The sequence below is a fragment of the Urocitellus parryii genome, chromosome 14 (genome assembly GCF_045843805.1).
Source record: "Urocitellus parryii isolate mUroPar1 chromosome 14, mUroPar1.hap1, whole genome shotgun sequence".
Lineage (NCBI taxonomy): Eukaryota > Metazoa > Chordata > Mammalia > Rodentia > Sciuridae > Urocitellus > Urocitellus parryii.
This window is the reverse complement of record NC_135544.1, coordinates 60,564,108-60,585,036: the sequence shown is the minus strand read 5'-3', so window position 1 is coordinate 60,585,036 and position 20,929 is coordinate 60,564,108. Positions and strand designations below refer to the sequence as shown.

The 20,929-nt window shown below is 46.8% G+C and overlaps 1 protein-coding gene across 1 annotated transcript in view; it reads left to right on the top strand.

The window, feature by feature from the left end:
- Positions 1-20,929, top strand: part of Csmd1 (CUB and Sushi multiple domains 1) — a 1,139,207-nt gene that overhangs the window by 822,136 nt on the left and 296,142 nt on the right. Inside the window, exons 15-18 of the mRNA XM_077792480.1 lie at positions 757-951; positions 4,720-4,858; positions 7,641-7,828; positions 19,468-19,656. Coding sequence (XP_077648606.1) covers positions 757-951; positions 4,720-4,858; positions 7,641-7,828; positions 19,468-19,656 — 711 coding nt within the window. The remainder of the gene's footprint in view (positions 1-756; positions 952-4,719; positions 4,859-7,640; positions 7,829-19,467; positions 19,657-20,929) is intronic.

Genomic DNA, 20,929 nt, shown 5'->3' with positions numbered 1-20,929 from the left:
GTGCTGGATCTCATATCCTGGCCCTCTTTCCAATTTTCCCGGCCTCCATCTTCCTTCCTTCCACCCATCCATGCATCCTCCTTGTAACAACAGAGTGTGACAACCAGGGTGACGGCGTTGGTGGTCAGGAGCCAGGGTCAGCACACCGGCCCTTGGAGATATGTAGTGGATTTTAACAAGACAGCTAATTTCTCTATGGCTCAGACCCCTCATCTGCAAAACAAATCTTATAGAAGAACGACTCCTTAAATGGTTTCTAGAAAGACTAAAACGAAACAGTAAATATGAGCAACACTAATCTGCCTCTGGCTGCTGCTTAGGTACGGTGTGTAGAATTCCCGGTAATGATGTCGTTCCACAGTAACTCTGGGATATAGGGTCAGAGTCCCTCACTTCCATCATCAGGGCATCTGCCGAGGGGCGGAAGCTAGGCCTCGGGCTGACCCCTACCTGGAGCAGATGTGCCCTGAGCCTCAGTTCTGCCCCCACCACCGTGTCCCTGGTCTCTCTTCTCAGTGCACAGGAAGTGTGCTTCCAGCCCAAGTGCAGCAGAGGTGACAGGTCTATTCATCCATCGGTGCTCTGCTTACAGATCCCAATATCCCGCTTGTTCAGTGTATTTACTCATCTGTGGGTGGTATAACTGAAATTTGGGGAAGCAGTGGCCTTATAAATGGGCTCTGTTTCCTTGTTTCTTGATACACGTAACTGGAATCCAAACACTTGGTCCTGCTTCTCTTCTCTCTCCTCCGCCAGCCTTCGGTCAGAATGAGTGCCATGACCCCGGCACCCCCGTCAACGGCAGGCGTTTTGGCGACAGGTTTCTGCTCGGGAGCTCCGTTTCCTTCCACTGTGACGAGGGCTTTGTCAAGACGCAGGGGTCCGAGGCCATCACCTGCATCCTGCAGGACGGGAACGTGGTCTGGAGTGCCACCGTCCCTCGCTGTGAAGGTGGGCCCGTCCCCAGCCTCCTGGCCTCTCCCTTCACACAGGCCGGGTTCCAGTTTCCTAGATGCCAGAACAGAGAGCCCGGAGGGACTGAAGCACAGGAAGTGTGGCCTCACTCCCCGGAACCAGGCTCTGGCTGGGTGGTGTCCTCTGGAGTGTGCCAGGGAGGGTGTGTCCAGGAAGCCCCAGCTCCCGGGCTCCTGGGCCTCGGCACGTCACGTGACCTCGGCCACATGCTCAAGAGGAGCTCTCCTGGGTGTGCATCGGACTGTGTCCGTGCCCCCTGTTGTACTGGGGGAGGGTCCTCTCTCCCATGACGCCCCGTCTGCCTTCACTGATGGCACCTACGTGCTCCTGAGCCCACACACCCTCAGTGAGTGGTGGGAGGGTGGGACTGAGGATCTGGGGCCTGAATTCAACCCGTGACCACACTGTGGTTTTAATCAATGATTTCTTTCTTTATCAAAGCTCATCTGAATGATACCTACTTTTCTTCTTGATACTTCTGGTCTACTTACCTGTCATACGGCCCGAGGAAAAAATGTCAGGAGCAGGACCTCATGGCCCTTCATTATTGATCGTTTCAAAACGTTTGCCTCAGGCCCCTGACCCATCCTCCCTGTCTTACACAATGAGCTCAGGAACCTTGAAATCATCTCTGCTGGATCCCTAAGAAATGCACACGTAAAAACAAAAGTAGCATGCCCCTTTGCTCTCCAGCATTGCCCAGATTTTCAATGAGTTAAAGAGGTGAACTGTGGTAAGTGGGGGAGGCTGGTTTTTCTTGGCTCTGCACTGAGGAGGTTAAACTGCACCTTCACGGTGTGAATTCATATTGAGTCTTAGCATCTTTCTTGCCTTTTGGCCCGTAGCTTATATTTTAGGATTAGGATCATAAAGTAGTTGAGCACATACGATAAAATATTTGCTGACGAGTGCTTTTTGCAGAACTTTTCTAAACAGTGACAAGTTGGAAACAACTAAATGTCCAACAGCAGGGAGCCGGCTAAGTGGACAGAGACGTGTACCTAGACCAGGGGTCGAGCATCATTAACCAAGGTGACGGGCCAGACAGATCCTGAGTTGCTGTCATGGGAAAGACCAGGGGCATGAGCACATGAGTTCACAGGGTTTTGGAAACACAGGCACGTGCCAGCGTCTCAGGAGAGGGAGCCGGAGGCGCTGGGCGCTCACGCGTTCGTTAATGGTGGCTGGAAGGTGTCTTCCTCTTGGGTCATTCCCTCAGTTGCTGAGGTCAACCTGTTTCTTTTTAATACGTAACTAGGAAATGAATAGGCAGCCGAGGGCGGCTCTCCTCCTGCACTGCTGGAGGGAAACTTCCCGAGTCTCACCTCCAAGGGGTCAGAGCCGAGAACAGCCGTGGGGAGACTGAACTCTCAGAGCCCAGCCAGGGCCACCCCCTGTCCAGCCTGAGCAATGCGCTGGGTGGCTTGCCACCGTCAGGAGACACTCCAGCTGGGCCTTGTGGTGGCCTGCGAGTGGCTCTGCAGCAGTTGGGAAGATGCCCTCCTTCCTTTCCTCAACTCTTAGAAGAATTCAGGGGCTGGGCACCACCCTGGTGGTACAGTGGAGGGCAAGGGAGCAACAGCGCACTTTTATTTTTAAATCTATCTTAACAATTCATTTTAACATATAATTTTACACGTTATGTTTATAAAATGTTAACAGATGGTGGTTTTCGAGCCTTTATAATTAAGTAGATGTGCACACGTGGCGTGTTCACGCAGGTCACAGGAAAGGTACCGCAGCTAATCCTGTCTGAACACTGCTGTAGCTGTGTAGACCACGGCTGGCTGTGAGGCATGACTGAGTTCATGAGCAAGACTTTGCAGAGAACAGGCTCTTGCCTCGTCCACCACGCTGGCTGTCTGTGCCGGTCACCCACAGTGTGCTGTGGGTAGAGGCGTCACCAGCTGCAGGCGGGGCCTGTTCTCGGCACACTGGTGGACAGGGCCCTGTAAGCACAGGGAGTAGCAGGACCTGAGATAAGGGGAGGCAGCACATCGACCCTGAGCAGAGCTCCATTACCAGGAGGAGCCCCGCCAGGTGAAGCTAAGTGAAAACTCCAGCTTCAGTCGGAAAACAGAGAAAGGAAGAGTCTTGGTGGGAGATCTGAAAGTCCCCCCCACCCCAGACCCACTCCCTGGGCCCGGCAGGGTCTCAGGGAAGGCAGGAAGGTGTGCTCTGGCAGCATGGCCACCCAGGTCCCCACCAGGAGCCTGCTGCTCAGAAGCCACCAGCTTCCACAGCAAGCAGGTCGAGTGCAGAGAGTGCAAGGGCCGCGAGGAACAGCCACCAACTGGACTGAAGAGGTGTGCACGACCCTCAGGTCCCCAACAGCACACTCGGGGTCCCGTTCCCCTCCAGCCTCCTTTGTAGAAATCAATTAAATGATTGGCCAAGGATGAACCCTCACAAATTAAAACAAATGCAGACCGCTTCACTAACAATGCCCCAGTTGAGGTTCTATAATCAAAACAGAACCCCAAGCACACACCTAGCATCCAGAGTCCTCTCTGAATCAACAGCTGTGTATTAAATAGAAATTCAGGGTTCAGATTCCACACTGCCTGGAAATCCTGGGGGAGAAACCTTCCACTACAGCAAAGTGGGGCAGCAGAGCCACACCACGGGGCACACAGGGCTCACGGCCTGCAGCACGGAGCTCGGTGCCCAGAGTGAAAGATACAGAAAGGAAGGCATTAGAATAGATAAACTCAGAGACCTGAGATTCTGCAGAGGGGACCAGGAGAGAAGACACGGTTGGAAGCCTCAGGGAAACTGTCCTTAGAGGAATAACTCAGCGCACATAAGCAATGCCAGCCCTGCAGCGAAGCCAGGTTTGTTGAAAAGCGCCTTGTTTATCCTGGCGGAGTTCACTGGGGCCTCAAAATCTGGATGAAAGGGAAAGACATTCTCAGCACTTCATCTATGTGGTCATTTTTCACCAAAGGAATCACACGCCAAAAAGGAGACGCATGTTTTAAACTACACGTTTTCACATACCTGCTGCCTCTGAGTTCACAGGGGAGATGAGCAGTAAAGAGTATGCAAAACATGGAAGGCGGTGTGGCCAGGTGGAAGTGTGTTCTTCCCTGCAGTGTTAACCCAGGGGACACTGTTTTCTGAGGACTCTTGCGGGTGACAGGGAATTCACACAGCCTGGGACACACTTCTTAACCCTCCCTTTTTCTTTTGTGACTATAAACTATTGTCTGCCACTCGCTGCTTCAGGATACGCCCAGCCTAACCCTGAGCTTGTACAGTTCACACTTTTGTTTTTAACATGCACCAACAACTTAATATCCTACGTGGCAAGTAATTTTAACAAAACAAACACAACCCGACGTATATACATACGAACACACTAGCTCACATGTCTTGGGGTTTTTCATCATTAGATTTAAGGCCATTTAAAATTTCATCTTCCGTAAATGCTTATTGAATTCCTAATGCATGTAAGATGGCTACGAGTGGCATGTGCCAGGAGATTCCTGAGGACCAGACAGGTCGCTCCCATGTAGATCATCTAAGGAGGAGCACTCTGACTAGTTGTGAGGGCAGATAACCAGCCGTACAAGGCACAGACCTCAGTTTCAATCAACTTAGGGCCTTATTAGCAACAGGTGTGCCTTAATACTTGGAAATACTGAATCCATGCCCGGAAAGCAGCCCCTATTTTGGTGGCAATGTGACTATGGCATGACCTCCCACATTTACTTGAATCTGACCGTGTGCATCTTCCTTTAGCCCCGTGCGGTGGACATCTGACAGCCTCAAGTGGGGTCATTTTGCCTCCTGGATGGCCAGGATATTATAAAGACTCTTTGAATTGTGAATGGATCATTGAAGCAAAACCAGGACATTCTATCAAAATAACTTTTGACAGGTAAGATGAGCCTTGTCCTTCATCTGGTCCTGGGACCCTTATCTGTTCCATGTTTTAAGTTAGTGGATCTTAAAACTTTCAAGGTGATAGTTCTTTGGTCCTCCAAAGGGGCTGACCCAACAGGATTAGGCACTACTCCTTCAGTTCTGTTCTTCCCGAGCATTGTCCTCCCAACCCAAGTTAGCTGTGGACAGAGAAGCTTCCTGGGTGACTGTTCCCCCACTGGGGCTGACCCTGGAGTCCATCCTGGGTGGCTTCCTCCCAGCTGACCCTGGAGCCTGTCCTGAAGCTGGTGCCTGCAGTGGAGTGAGTTCTGCCAGGTTCTTGGTGGCACAGGACACAGCCCCCTGTCCCTCTGGTGCCTTCTCTTCCCTCTGGGGCAGCACAGAAAAGGCCTCTCCAGTTCTGATGTCAGCTGTCAGTAACTGGAGACTGTCGAATGTCCAGAGTGAACCTTGGGGCAAATGCAGCAGATGAGATGTCCATCAATTGCCCAAGGCATCGCTGCCACTGGAGAACAGGGTGGCTTTGCTCCTTGAGTATGGATTTGATAATCTGCAAAAGTAAGCATGCCATTCAGGCTCTGTGAGATAAGGTGTTTTCCCGTGTCACTCAGCATTGAAATTGATTGGATGATTAAAAATTAAACTGGTTTGAAACAAGCCATAGGCTTTGAAATGCAGGGAAGGACTGTTGTAAAGTTCTGACCTCACACCTCTGAATGGCATCGCACTTATCTTGTACGACCTTATTGACTAGATTGCATTCAGAGTTTTTGCCTCCAGAATATTCTAGTATCTCGACTTCATGAGGTTATTTCCTGTTTTGTTTTCCCAGTAATTTTCTAAGAATTTGATATCAACATAGGGAATATTTATTGTAGTTGCCATCTTTAGTAATTATTTTTATTCAAAATTGTTGTTTCCACTATTTAGGTTGGATGATAACATTCAGTAGATTTTTCCTTAGAAATAGGGAAAAATTTGATTCATCTATTTTGAGAGTAGATTCCTGCAAATAACATTAATCATTTGAAAAGCAGTATCTCAATATATATTCAGTAAATTAAACTGGGCTTCCTATAAATGCTTACACTTTTCGATAGGGTTGCTAAAGCAGAAGGCCAAACCTAAATCATTTGGTAAAGACAGTGATTTGCGCTCCTGACGCGGGAGGCCTTTCCGATTTCCCCAGGGGGACCTACTCAGTGTTATTTCAGTGTGGTATTTTGCCAGCCTCCCCGTGTAAGCACCTCACGTTTCTGATATTTGGAACATCAGTGGCGGTCACCGGAGATGCACTGCCCGGCTCCTTAAGGAGGAGCCACAGAGTGCGTGTGGACTTGCTCATTGGCCAGTGGAGTCCCCTTGGGGGAGGCAAGTTTGTCCATGTGCTTTGCGGTTCCATGAGGGTGACTTTGTTATGCAATGTGAGTCAGGTTGCTGGGCCATGAGACTGCTTAGGGGTCTCTGCTCTGAGGTGACTCTAGAAGTCACACAGCAGTCCTGGCTCTTGGGAAGACCGGGAGGACATAAAAACGAGTGTGTGAAACCCCCAGAAGCGATGGCTTCCCCTCTTATCCAGATTCCTGGAATTTGAGCTCAAACATCCGAGGAATCATAACCTTTAGATTGAAAGACAAAGTTGGCACCGCCTGCTCCCCAACGCTCCAGCCTGTGAGTCTATTCTGGTCTGGCCGTGTGAGGCAGGGTCCTCTGGTTCCTTCCTGTGGAAGGGCAGGTTCCAGGGCACCCTCCTCGCTGGCTGCGGAGAAGATGGATCAGGGTGCATTTTCACTGAGAGAAGTCTGCACTGCTTCATGATAACCAGGGCAGAACCTTCGGCTCCGTGCCATTTTGGCTGATGTGTGCCGCGCCACCAAGGTAGCTTCGTGTCTCCCCTTGATTTCCTGTTCATGGACAATCCCAGTGGGGAACAGTGGCACAGGCTTCCGAGGACTCTGGCTCCCGTTACCGAGTGAGTCAGAGGCTTATGACGCCTCAGCTGCTCCCTGAGAGCAAAACCAGACACTTGGAAAGCAGGTTAGCTCTTGGAGGACTAGACGGGCCATTTAGAAAATTACCTCCGTGCCTGGAATGGCACCAGCGTCACGTCTAAGGGGACCCAAGTGGCTGCGACTTTATATAAATGGAACTGCAGCCAGACTCCCTGGAAGCACAAGGAAGTGAAGCATTTGTGGGAAGCTCTTTCAAATCACTAAAGTTATCTTTTGAGTTTGAGAAGTAGTTCAGCTTTAGTCCAGCTTCCTGTTAATGCCACTTAAAAAGCACAGGATCCGGTCCAGGAAAGGCACTTAATGTGGCTGTGTACTTTGAGTCCCTTCTTCCTCTAGGAGATCATTTCACTTGAGTGTTCCAAGGTGTCCGTGATGGTGTCAAACAGGGAATTGTGAAAAACACTTTTAAAATGCAAAAGTATTGACAATTATCTGTCTATTCACCTGACATTTCTCTCATGGGGGTTTTGAATCAGAGCTGAATAATGACCTTAATTTTTATCTGTCATGTTACAAGGTAGAGTGTTATGTAAGATGGGGGCGGGGAGAGTGTCCTGTTTCTTCCAGAAAAACACACTCATTCCTACGTGAGTGTGTGTGTGTGTGTGTACACATAAATGTACAGATAAATACGTGTACACATGTGATTTTGAATATTTTATTCACGTTGGTATGTGTGGGGTTTTAATTAACGGATGAGGGTGGTAGGAGAGGTCTGTAAGTACGGGACCTGAACGTCTTTCCTGACATGATGCACGTCCACAGGTTCCAGACGGAAGTCAATTACGACACTCTGGAAGTCAGGGACGGGCCCACCAGCTCTTCCCCCCTGATTGGAGAATACCACGGCACCCAGGCCCCCCAGTTCCTCGTCAGCACGGGGAGCTTCCTGTACCTGCTCTTCACCACCGACAGCAGCCGCTCCAGCGTGGGCTTCCTCATCCACTACGAGAGTAAGTGGCCTTCCTGGGCCCCCGGGCAGGTTCTGTCTTCAACGTTCAGAGGAGCAGCCGCTGGGGTGACCTGTCGGCTCCGCCAAGCCTCCTCCCCAGTCTCTACGGAGCACTTGGGGTGTTCTCCTCACACTCCCCCAAATACTTACGGGTTGTCCATTCCGAGGTACAATGATGAAGTACCTCCGTGTGTTGTCACCTCACTGCAGAGGACAATGATACGCTTTTATCATTAGGAAGGTACCTTTGGCCTGAAGCATTCCAGGACATCACGGTAAAACTGCCCACCCAGGCCCTGAGTGGACAGGGCCCCTGTTTCTAGGGCCTGTGTGGCACGTGTGTCTCTGTTCGGACATGCCGGAGCATCTCACTGGGTACCGAGCCTGTGACGAAGGGGCAGGGGGGAGTCCCGCCTGGCCCTGCCACCTGCCCACCGGTGGCCGAGTGTTTCTGCAATGCTAACAGGACTTCCAGGCAGAAAGGCTTCCTTCTGCTTCTGTTTCCTCTAGTTAAAAATCTGCTCTTGATTTTAGCTTCTGAAATTATGAGATCCACTCATGATATTATTTGGGGTCACATTTACATAAACATCCTCTGGAATCTAGTTGAGGGGTGGGTGTTCCCTGAGGACGCAATTTCAACAGTACTGAATATAAAACCCAAGCAGGGGTTCTCTGGACGGGCTCCACGCTCCTCGCCCACGTGGGACAGGAGTGGGGGGACCATGGGCCTGAAGGAGCCACAGTGATTGCAATTTACCTAAAAATAAGTGAGATAAATCTAATGTCATTGCTACTATATAATTTACCTATGTCCATATATAATTTTCTAAATCCATGGATGTTGATCCTTCTGCCTTTTAATCTTCTTTCTCTCTCTCACCTCCCCTTTCCTTTGCAAATCTCTGTCTGCCCTTATCCAGCACACCTGAACGAATCCCCTGTCATGCATGCTCCTCTGCCTTACCCTCCCACATGAGTGCACCCAAGATACTCAGCTCAATATACAGCTGGGCATGCTTTTGATAAAAAGGAATCCTACTATGCTCATATCCCACGGCAAGAAAATCAATGGCTAACAACTTAAAGATCAATTTCAAACCTGATACAAAGGTACTGGGTATTTTTCATGTATATATACGTGGATCTAGAGTTCATTTCACTGTACTATTCTTTAAAATTGAAGCACCAGAAAATGCCCCACTTCCCTCCGTTGCACATTCCTGTAAGGTAGCACTTCTTCTGGGGAAATGATCTGTGTACACATTGCGATCATCTGAGTTCAGAAAACTCCCAAGCATTGAAGAGCAGAGTATTCCATATTCGCCCCATACCCCGTTTTAGACCAGGGTTACGGGCCTTGTCAGCCTTTGGTGCAGGAAACTTAAGAGGTATTTCCAGACACTGGGGTATTTCCATAACTAGGATAACAAAGTTTTCGCCTTCCCTCTCTCTACATGAGTAGCTGTAGAGTATTTTGCCTACTTTGCCACCCTGTGCTCTAATGGCCACGTGCAGGTAGTAGAAGTGATTTCAAATGCTCATGTAGCTCAGACAAACAAGTTGCTTTTATTTGTTTTGCTTTTCCTGGAACTGAATGGAAGGAAGTGTGCTCACAGGTTTCTATCGGCTTTTCATTCTCACTGATGCAAGAGTAGAACACCCTGGGCTGGCCTACGAGGCAGCTGGGTCTCACGGCTGTCTTCACGGCCTTGGAAGAACTGCCAGGGTTGGTGTTTTTACTTAAGCTCTGCCTCAGCGAGGTGCACAGGAGGACCTGGAGCTGCCCCTCGGGGCAATGAAGTTTGACATTTTTCTTTCTTCACATAATAGAAGAAAACTGTCACCAGGACGGTGCATTGGCAGAGAGTGACTTGCGTGTGTCAGAAGGTTCCAGGCTCAGGGACCTGCAAAGCCTGTCCTCCTCAGGTTGGCGGAAAGCAGGAGGTGGCTCTGTCTGCAGAGGCAGTGGCTCCCCCCTGCAGACTGCCTGCGGGGCCCTGCTGGGGGTCCTCCAGTGTGTGCTCTTGGTGAGACATGGACGCTGCATGGGAGTCCCACCACAGAGGTGGCACACTGGGCTCTGACTCACCACCACTCCTAGTATTGACCAACCGTTTGTTTCAAGAGAAGCAAGGACATGGACGACCCCATGATCCATGTTTATAAGGAAGGAGTCAGACCTGCGGGAGGGTCAGGCTGTGTGGCCTGCGGCTCTCAGATAAAGCAGATGATGGCATCCCAGGACGCACGTGCCAGGCTGCTGCTCCCACTGGTGGCAGAGACTAGGAGCTGCCCTGGAGCCTGGTGCATAAGGTCTGTGGAGGGCAGTCTCTGGGCAGCATTCCCCAGCACCAGCTCTCAGGGGCCTAAATTCTGGGCGTGGCCATTCAGTGGCGCTGTGGTGCTGGCGGGAGCTCTGGGTGTCCAGTGGAGCCCCGAGGTGGTGAGTGAGGCACGTGGGGTGCCCAGGAGCCCTGTGTCAGCACAGTCCTAGACACACACAACCTGCTGAGGGAGCCTACAGGGGGATGGAGAGGGCAGCAGAGGGAACAGCAGAAGGGAGAAGCCAGGGCAGGAGCAGAGACCCGTGGAGGCTGGAGCGGCCACCCTTGATGTGCAGTCAGGCTCCTCCAGGGCCCGGAGGAAGTGCACCTGGAAGCCAGCACGCGGGCGTGAGAGGACACCTGCCCATCAGTGCACTCTTACAAGGACAGCCCCTGTGACCCAGGGGTGGCCTAGGTCGAATCTTCATGCCACTTAAAAACAGCAACGGGACTCATCTCTCCTCAGCCTTTCGGCCCAAGTGGTGGCGCTGTGAGCCGTTCTTGTTCATGGTCCCCCTGTGCCTGCAGACCCCTGTGTTCTACCCTACAGACGTCAGTGCTGCAGGAGTCACGGCCCTACATGCTCAAGGTTAACTTAGGGGCTGGGGTGTGGCTCAGGGGGAGCGCTTGCCTAGCAGTGTGGGGCATTTAGCACCATCCTCAGCACCACCCAAAAATAAAATAAAGGCACTGTGTCCCTCTAAAACTCAAAAATTAAGGTTGACTTAGTTTATCAGTAGTGCCCGGAGACAGCGTGAGCTGCTGTAGGCCCCATTCACCTGGTAGAACCTTCTGGAAGTCCTGGAGGAGGGTGGGAGACCTTCTCTTCAAGGTTCTACTGAGAGCTCACCTGCACTTCTGTTCTGCATGTGCCGAGCCTGAACCATGCCCGCCCCCCTACAGTGATGCCCTTGTGCTCCGTGTGCTTGGAGAGGGTTGCTGCACAGTTTCCTCAAGTTTTTCCTCCCTACCCCCATTTGAATCACCCCCTTATATCAGAGAAGACATTCATCATTTGTTTTTTTGGGATTTTCTAACTTAGCATAATCTGCTCTAATGTTACCCATTTCCCTAAAATGCCATGATATTTTTTAGTGCTGAGTAATATTCAATTGTGTATAAATGCTACATTTTTCATCTATTGAAGGACCTCAAGGTTGGCTCCACAGTCTAGCTATTGTGAATTGAGCTGCTATAAACAGTGATGTGTCCCTGTAGTATGCTGTTTTTAGATCCTTTGGGTATAGTCCAAGGAGAGGGATAGCTGGGTCAAATGGTGGTTCCATTCACAGTTTTCCAAGGAATCTCCATACTGCTTTCCATATTGGCCGCACCAATTTGCAGTCCCACCAGCAGTGTGTGAGTGTACCATTTCCCCCACATCCTCGCCAACACTTATTGTTGTTTGTCTTCATAATAGCTGCCATTCTGACTGGAGTGAGATGGTACCTTAGAGTAGTTTTAATTTGCATTTCTCTGATTGCTAGAGATGGTGAGCATTTTTTTGTATATTTGTTGATTGATTGTATATCCTCTTCTGAAAAGTGTCTGTTCAGGTCCTTGGCCCATTTGTTGATTGATTTATTATTTTTTTGGTGCTTATCTTGTTGAACTCTTTATAAACCCTAGAGATTAGAGCTCTATCTGATGTGTGAGGGGTAAAACTTTGCTCCCAGGATGTAGGCTCTCTGTTCACCTCACATATTTCTCTTGCTGAGAAGAAACTTTTTAGTTTGAATCCATCCCATTTATTGATTCTTGGTTTTAATTCTTGCACTATAGGAGTCTTATTAAGGAAGTTGGGAGCTAGCCCCACATAATGAAGATTAGGGCCTACTTTTTCTTCTATTAGATGCACAGTCTCTGTTAATTCCTAGATCCTTGATCCATTTTGAGTTAACTTTTGTGCATGGTGAGACATAGGGATTCAATTTCATCTTCATATTTCATCTTCATTTCCAGTTTTCCCAGCACCATTTGTTGAAGATGCTATCCTTTCTCTAGTGCATGCTTTTGGCACCTTTGTCTAATATAAGGTAGCTGTAATTTTTTTGGTTAGTCTGTGTCCTCCATTCTGTACCATTGGTCTACCAGCCTGTTTCAGTGCCAGTACCATGCTGTTTTTGTTATTATTGCTCTGTAGTATAGTTTAAGGTCTGGTATAGTGTTACCACCAGTTTCACTCTTCTTGCTTAGAATTGCTTTAGCTATTCTAGGTCTCTTATTTTTACAGATGAATTTCATGATTGCTTTTTCTATTTCTATGAGGAATGCCATTGGGATTTTGATTGGAATTGCATTGAACCTGTATAGTGCTTTTGGTAATATGGTCATTTTAATAATATTAATTCTGCCTATCCATGAGCAAGGTAGATCTTTCCATCTTCTAAGGTCTTCTTCTATTTCTCTCTTTAGGGTTCTATAGTTTTCATTGTATAGGTCTTTCACCTCTTTTGTTAAGTTGATTCCCAAGTATTTTATTTTATTTTATTTTATTGAGGATATTGTAAATGGGTTTTCCTCATTTCCCTCTCAGAGGATTTGTCGCTGATATACAGAAATGCCTTTGATTTATGGGTGTTGATTTTATATCCTGTCACTTTGCTGAATTCATTTACTAGTTCTAGAAGTTTCTTGGTAGAGTTTTTTGGGTCTTCTAAGTATAGAATCATATCATCAGCAAATAGTGCTAGTTTAAGTTATTATTTTCATATAGTTATTCCTTTAATTTCTTTTGTCTGTCTAATTGCTCTGGCCAGTGTTTCAAGGACTATTTTGAATAGAAGTGGTGAGAGAGGGCATCCCTGTCTTGTTCCAGATTTTAGAGGGAATGCCTTCAATTTTTCTTCATTTAGAATGATGTTGGCCTGGGGCTTAGCATAGATAGCTTTTACAATGTTGAGGTATGTTCCTGTTATCCCTAGTTTTTCTAGTGTTTTGAACATAAAGAGGGGCTGTATTTTGTCAAATGCTTTTTCTGCATCTATCAAGATGATCATATGGTTCTTATCTTTAAGTCTATTGATGTGATGAATTACATTTATTGATTTCTGTATGTTGAACCAACCTTACATCCCAGGATGAATCCCACTTGATCATGGTGCAAGATCTTTTTGATGTTTTTGTATCTGATTTGCCAGAATTTTATTGAGGATTTTTGCATCTATATTCATTAGAGATATTGGTCTGAAGTTTTCTTTCTTTGACATGTTTTTTTCTGGTTTTGGAATCAGGGTGATATTGCCTCATAGAAAGTTTGGAAGTACTCCTTCTTTTTCTATTTCCTGAAATAGATTGAAGAGTATTGGTATTAGTTCTTCTTTAAAGGTCTTGTAAAACTCAGTTGTATATCCGTCCAGTCCTGGGCTTTTCTTGGTTGGTGATCTTTTAATGGCTTCTTCTATTTCCTCACTTGATATTGGTCTGTTTAAGTTGTTTAAGTTAAGTCTGTGTTAAATCTTCTTGACTCAATCTGGGCAGATCATGTGACTTAAGGAATTTATCGATGCCTTCACTATCTTCTATTTTACTAGAGTATGAGGTTTCAAAATAATTTCTAATTATCTTATATATTTCTGTAGTATTTGTTGTGATATTGCCTTTTTCTTCACATATGCTAGTAATTTGAGTTCTCTCTCTCCTTCTCTTTATTAGTGTGGCTAAGGATCTATCAATATTATTTATTTTTTCAAAGAAACAAGTATTAGCTTTGTCCATTTTTTTCATTGTTTCTTTTGTTTCGATTTCATTGATTTCAGCTCTGATTTTAATTATTTCTTGCCTTCTACTGCATTTGCTGCTGATTTGTTCTTCTTTTTCTAGGGCTTTAAGATGTAGTGTGAGGTCATTTATTTGTTGGGTTTTTCTTCTTTTAAGGAATGAACTCCATGAAATGAATTTTCCTCTTAGTATTGCTTTCATAGTGTCCCAGAGATTTCGATATGTTGTGTTTCTGTGTTTTCATTTACTGCTAAGAATTTTTTAATTTCCTCCTTGATGTCTTCTGTAACCTATTGTTCATTCAGTAGCATATTGTCCATTCTCCATGTGATGTAGGAATTTTTCTTCCTTATTTTATTGTTGATTTCCAATTTCATTCCATTATGATCAGATACAATGCATGGTAATATCTTTACTTCTTTGTATTTGCAAAGAGTTGCCCTGTGGCATCGTATATGGTCTATTTTTGAGAAGAATTCATGTGCTGCTGAGAAAAAAGTGCATCTGCTTGATGCTGGTTGACATATTCTGTATATGTCAATTAAGTTATTAATTGTGTTATTGAGTTCTATAGTTTCTTTATTCAACTTTTGTTTGGAAGGTCTGTCCAGTTATGAGAGATATGTGTAAAAATCACCCATGATTATTGTGTTGTGGTCTATTTGACTCTTGAACTTAAGAAGAGTTTGTTTGATGAACATAGCTGCACCATTGTTTGGGGCATATATATTAATGATTGTTATGTCTTGTTGGTGAATGGTTCCCTCAAGCAGTATATAGTGTCCTTCTGTATCCCTTTTGGTTAATTTTGGCTTGAAGTCTACTTTATTTGATATGAATATGGAGACCCCTGCTTGCTTCTGCAATCCATGTGAGTGGTATGATTTTTCCCAACCTTTCATCTTCAGTTTGTGTATTTTTTTTCCTATCAGATGAGTCTCCTGTAGGCAGCCTATTGTTTGGTCTTTTGATGTAATCCAGTCTACTAGCCTATGTCTTTTGAATAGTGAATTTAAGTCATTAACATTTAGGGTTATTATGGAGATATGGTTTGTATTTACAGCCATATTTGTTTATTTTTGTTATTTAACTTGATTTTTTTCCTTTTTGATTAGTTTTTCATTTACTGTCCTACCTCCAGCTGTTGGTGTTCATTGTTATTTTTCATTTCCATTTCATGTAATGTTTTGCCAAGGATGTTTTGAAGTGCCAGTTTTCTAGCTGCAAATTCTTGTAACTTTTGTTTATCATGGAAGGTTTTTATTTCATCTTTAATCCTGAAGCTTAAGTTTGCTGGATACAAGATTCTTGGTTGGAAGACATTATCTTTCAGCATTTGAAATATGTTGTTCCAGGATCTTCTAGCTTTCAGAGACTGTGTTGAAAGATCAGCCATTAACCTAATGGTTTACCCCTAAATGTAATCTGCTTCCTTTCTCTTGTGGCTTTTAACATTCTCTCCTTGTTCTGTATGTTGGGCATCTTCATTATAATGTGTCTTGGTGTGGATCTCTTGTGGTTTTGTACGTTCGGCGTCCTGTAGGCTTCTAGGATTTGGATTTCTGTTTCATTCTTCATGTCTGGAAAGTTTTCTAAAAGTATTTTATTGAACAGATTGCTCATTCCTGTGGTTTGGACATCTATACCCTCCTGTAACTCTTAAATTTGGCCTCTTTAGGCTAGCCCATATTTCTTGGATGTTCTCCTCAAGGTTTCTTATCAGTCTTGCTGAGCTGTCTACATTCTTTTTCAGATGAAATATCTTCATTGTCTGATGTCCTGTCTTCTAAGTGTTCTACTCTGCTGGTGATACTCTCATTTGAACTTTTAATTTGGTTTATTGTTTCCTTCATTTCCAGGATTTCTGTTTGTTTTTTGCATAACCTCTATCTCCCTGTAGAGTTGATCTTTTGCTTCTTGGATTTGTTTATGTAATTCCTTGTCAAAGTGATCTTTCATTGTCTGCATTTGCTGTTTGAAGTCTTCCTGGAGTCTCCAGATCCTCTGAACCATGTATATCCTGAAATCTTTACCTGACCTGCAGATCTTATCTCCTCTAATGTTGAGTTAACCTGCATTGTTTCTGGTCCTTTCTTTCCTTGTCTTTTCATGTTGGTCATGTTTCTTTCCAGTTCAGTGTGATAGTTGTGTTGTTGTTTTTCCCCTATAGATTTGTGTTCTTCTTGTAATGTTCCGAGATTTCTCCTTTGTGATGGGAGACAATGAATGTAAACAGTTTCCAATATCAACTATATATCATCTATGAGCTAGTTTTTGTTATTAATATATTTATAGTTAGTCTCTATGTCTAGAGATGTTGGATTCAATTACAACTTAAAATATATTCATTAGCTTCATAAAAGACATACAGTTTCTGTGGCATATAGAGAACTGAGGGTTGGGCGTAGGATGTCATGATGTGAGGGTATGGGGTTAATATACCTTAGCTACCTTGGAGGAGAACTCTCATGAAGGGGTTATTAGCAGGAGACTAGACAGGAGGTATTTTAGGGTAGTTAAGTACATGGGAGGACAATAAGAAGCAAACACCTATTTGCATTTAGTAAATTATACCTAGTAGAAATAGTAACACTTGGGAGGTTGAGAGAGGAAAAGAAGGAGGAAGAAAAGCAAAAAGAAAAGCAGAAAGAGAGGGGGGAAAGAGAGAGAAAGGAATGGAAAAAGAGAGAGGAAAAGAGAGAAGAAAAAGATAAAAAGAAAGAAGGAAAAAAATGCACTCCTGGAATTCTGTTTTCTTCTCTTCCAGTAGGGGGCGCTGTGCATCCCGGCTGCCTCTCTGCCCTCAGGGTGGGGGACGCCATCCACGTGGGGCGGATGTGGGGCGGATGTGGGGCGGGTCTCGGGCGGATCTCCCTCCCCTGCCGGGTGCCTCTCCAATCCCGGTCTCTTTGGGATGCTCTGGGTCTCTATCCCCCACCCCTCTCCTGCCCACCAGGCCCCATTTGATGGACCTCTGGTCCTGATCCACTGAGGCCGTCTCTGTGCTGGGTGGTCACCACGTCCTCACGTGGAGAGGGGGTTGTTCTGTCCTATTCCCTCTGATGGCCACGCCCCGGGAGCTGGCGAGGAAGGTTCTGGGTTGTCACAGCTGGGTGGAGGGGGGAGCTGGGGGTCCACACCTCTCAGATGCCCATGGCTGTGTGCTCCACCCACCCAGAGTCATGGGGTAGGTTCTCCAAGATGGCCACGCCTGGGGCGTCCAGTGAGGTGGGGAGCTGGGGGTCCACACCTGCTCAGACGCCCATGGCTGTGTGCTCCACCCGCCAAGTGGATGGGGTAGGTTCTCCAAGATGGCCACCACCTGGGGCGTCCAGTGAGGTGGGGAGCTGGGGGTCCACACCTGCTCAGACGCCCATGGCTGTGTGCTGCACCCGCCCAGAGTCATGAGGTAGGTTCTCCAAGATGGCCACGCCTGGGGCGTCCAGTGAGGTGGGGAGCTGGGGGTCCACACCTGCTCAGACGCCCATGGCTGTGTGCTGCACCCGCCCAGAGTCATGAGGTAGGTTCTCCAAGATGGCGACGCCTGGGGCGTCCAGTGAGGAGGGGGAGCTGGGCTGTTCTGTTCCCACGCTGGGTCCAGAATTCGGTCCTGGTCCGGTGCCCTGTGGTGACACGATGGCAGTCTGACCGGCTCCAGCCCTGAAGGTCCGCAGCCCTGTGTCCCCGGCCGCCACAACTCCGCGGGGCTCACCTCTAAGCATCTGCCCCGGGGCCCAGCTCTGGCTGGTGGCCGCTTCCCCCGCCAAGTGCGACTCCAGTTTCCCGAGGTCCTGGGCTGGGCTTCCAACAAACCGCTGTTTAACATCCTGTCCCAGGCTCCCTGAGCTGACGTTCCTGAAGGAGAGCCCTGTGAGGGAAAAGGTCCACCACTCACCCAGAGTCAGCCAGTCAGGGTTCTCCCCTGCTCGCCATCTTGGAGTCTGCTGTTCCTTGTTTAATTTGCCTCTTTTCCCTTCAGCATTCCACCCACCAGCACAACCAGCCTTGAGGAACCCTAACCACGGGAGCGAGCACTTACCACAGCGCTGGCCACGGGGTCAGGCACACAGCCTGCAGAAGGCCAGGCCTGCACTCGCTCAGTTCTGATACCTTGGTCCGTCCCAGGTGTCCAGACCACCCTAGGATTGATAACTAGAAGGACTCAAAGAACATTGAGTCTAGGAGACTCAGCCTCCTGTTTATGACAGGAAAAGGAGATAAAGCAGAAGGAGCCAGCAGGAAGGACACAGGGTAAAACTTGGGGGTCCAAACCACAGCAGGCTGGAGCATGGCCTGCTGCTGACCCAGGATTCCCAAGCTCTGGGTCCAGAGCTCTTACCGGGCCCTGTGCCATGGTGTGTTCGACTGGGCCTCCCTGCTGGCGGATTCCTCCCCGCAGCGAGTAGCGCTGAGCCACTGTGTGTCCCACGGCCCCCTGGGTGACAGTTCACTATATCAACAGGAGTTATTACCCTCATCACTTATTACTTAAAAAATCACCCAGAATTAGCATTCAGTAGTAGGCTTAGGAGGGAAGGCTATTCATAAGCCACACCCCTCAAACTCTGTTAAAATGTAGGTATTAAAAATAGTGTCCCAGGGGGCTTGGGATGTGGCTCAAGCGGTAGTGCGCTCGCCTGGCATGCGTGCGGCCCGGGTTCGATCCTCAGCACCACATACCAACAAAGATGTTGTGTCCGCCGAGAACTAAAAAATAAATATTAAAAAAAAAAAAAATAGTGTCCCAGGACCATGGGGAACTTAACCATCTGAACATTGGAACTATTTTAATATATTTTTTTTTACTAATATTTCAGATCATGGTTTGTGTTCCAAACATTACCAAGGGTGACATATAGCAGCAGCAAGCCTATTTTTGGCATTTGGGAACATTGTAATGCTATTCTTTTTTCCCCCCTAACTTTCATCATGATTTAAAATATGTACTATTCTAGAAGGCAAGAAATGTGACATGGAATAAAGACACTCTTTGGAGACTGGATCTAGTTACTAGGTGAAGCACTCATCTTTGCACATATTTTAGTATGGGCTAATCGGAGCCATCTCAAAAGTGGCTGACTTCAGTGCAGATTTTGAAATTGTGTGATTGGTGGAATGCATTTTTGGAAAATCAACTCCAGTATAGTCTTAGATTCATCCTAAGTATCGATCCCTGTGTGTGTGCACAGATAGGAAAGTTATAGTGTGACTGCCACAACCTTATGACATAGATCATGAAAGTAAGACGATGGCTGGAGGGAGAATACTGGCCTTCATTTAGCAGTTCATTGATTTTCCCATGAAGAAAAGTAAAATTCAGAGGTTAATGAATTATTCAAGGTCGTACCATTTAGATATCTTCTGGTAAATAGCATACCAATATGAATCTCTCTAATTTGAAAAACAGAGTCACGTATTTGAAAAACCTTGTTTTTACATTAATGGATTGTTGGATTCTTGCTAATCAGCTTGGTAATGGGTCACTTTGCTGCAGGCTTTCTCCTGCTGACTGTGTCTGAGAGCATGCTGCGTTTCCACAGCTCACACACTTTCTCAGCTAACCTCCCGTGGTGATGTGTCTCTGTGCCTCCAGGTGTGACCCTCGAGACCGACTCCTGCCTGGACCCAGGCATCCCTGTGAATGGCCGACGGCATGGCAGGGACTTTGGCATCCGGTCTACTGTGACCTTCAGCTGTGACCCGGGGTACACACTGAGTGACGAGGAGCCCCTGGTCTGCGAGCAGAACCATCAGTGGAACCATGCCTTGCCCAGCTGCGATGGTAGGTGGCCTGCGCTGGCCAGGGCTGGGCGGCAGGAAGAGCCAGTGTGGCTGTCTGGGTGCTCGGTGGGTGTGCATTCCGTGGGGAGTCACAGCCAGCTGGCTGAGGGGTGCCTTAAAGTGACACACACCTGGCTTGCCTACCACATTTTCTGTTGGAGGTAGAACAGCTAGTTAGAAATGAAGACTGGAGAATGACTGCTGTCCTTCAGCAGTGGCTCTGAGCATTGAACGTAGGATGGGTTCTGATCCACAGTTTGTTAGAAAGCACCTATTCTGAGTGGCAGCAGGAGCACTGCAGTCAGTTGATGCATCCCAGACAGTCACACATGATTTTTCTCTAACTCGGGTGCAGGCAAGGTACTTGTCCACATCCACATAGATTGTTCTGGCTCCCACTGACCCTCACCCTCTGCCCAGCAGGGGCACTGGGACCCCACCCCTTGTGAGACCCTCAGGCTCCCTGTGCTATTGACAACCCCTTTCTCTACACAGATCTACTCCTCAAAATCTTAAGAACAAATAGCAATCTTGATTATCAGGTCACTATAGGGTTCAACCTCATACTAAAATATATTACTTGTGACCATTTGCAAATATGCTTTGGGCATTTTATCTTTAGTCATGAATATAACCCTATTATAGTGTTGTTTCTAAAGATGAATGTGTGTATGAAGATGAAATATATAGATGGGAATTCTGTGTACATGCTATAGACATATATTTCCATTTTCCACATTGTATAGACTGAAGGGTCTTTTTTTCAAACAGTAAAGAAGATATGCATTCATTAAACACCTTAACTTCTTGGAGATAATGCTTGCAAATAACAGGGTTTAAGGAAGAACAACGTGTAACTGCAGAACATTTAAAATTCTTGACCTTTTACCAAAGTACTAACACGATAATTGGCACCTGCAAAGTGCAGGTGGACACTGTGAGTAGCCTAAGGCTGTCTCTGGATGTAAAGCACATGAAACCAGCAGAGGGAATGAGAAGTCACGGGAGAGACCATGATGTGCACATACCACTTCTGCTCTTCATGACCTGGAAGGACATTTTAATGAGAAAACAGCTGATACCATTTTCTTTTCCTGTTGTGTTATAATTCTACTATCATCTAATTGTAATATCAATTGCATTTGCCTCAGAAAGATGTTGAAGTCAAATGTTATAAACCAAGATGCAAATGGAAAGCAGAAGGAGAGATCATGTCCGACCTGCTAGAATATCTGTAGTAAAGAGACCAGCATAGCAAGTGCTGGAGAGGACAA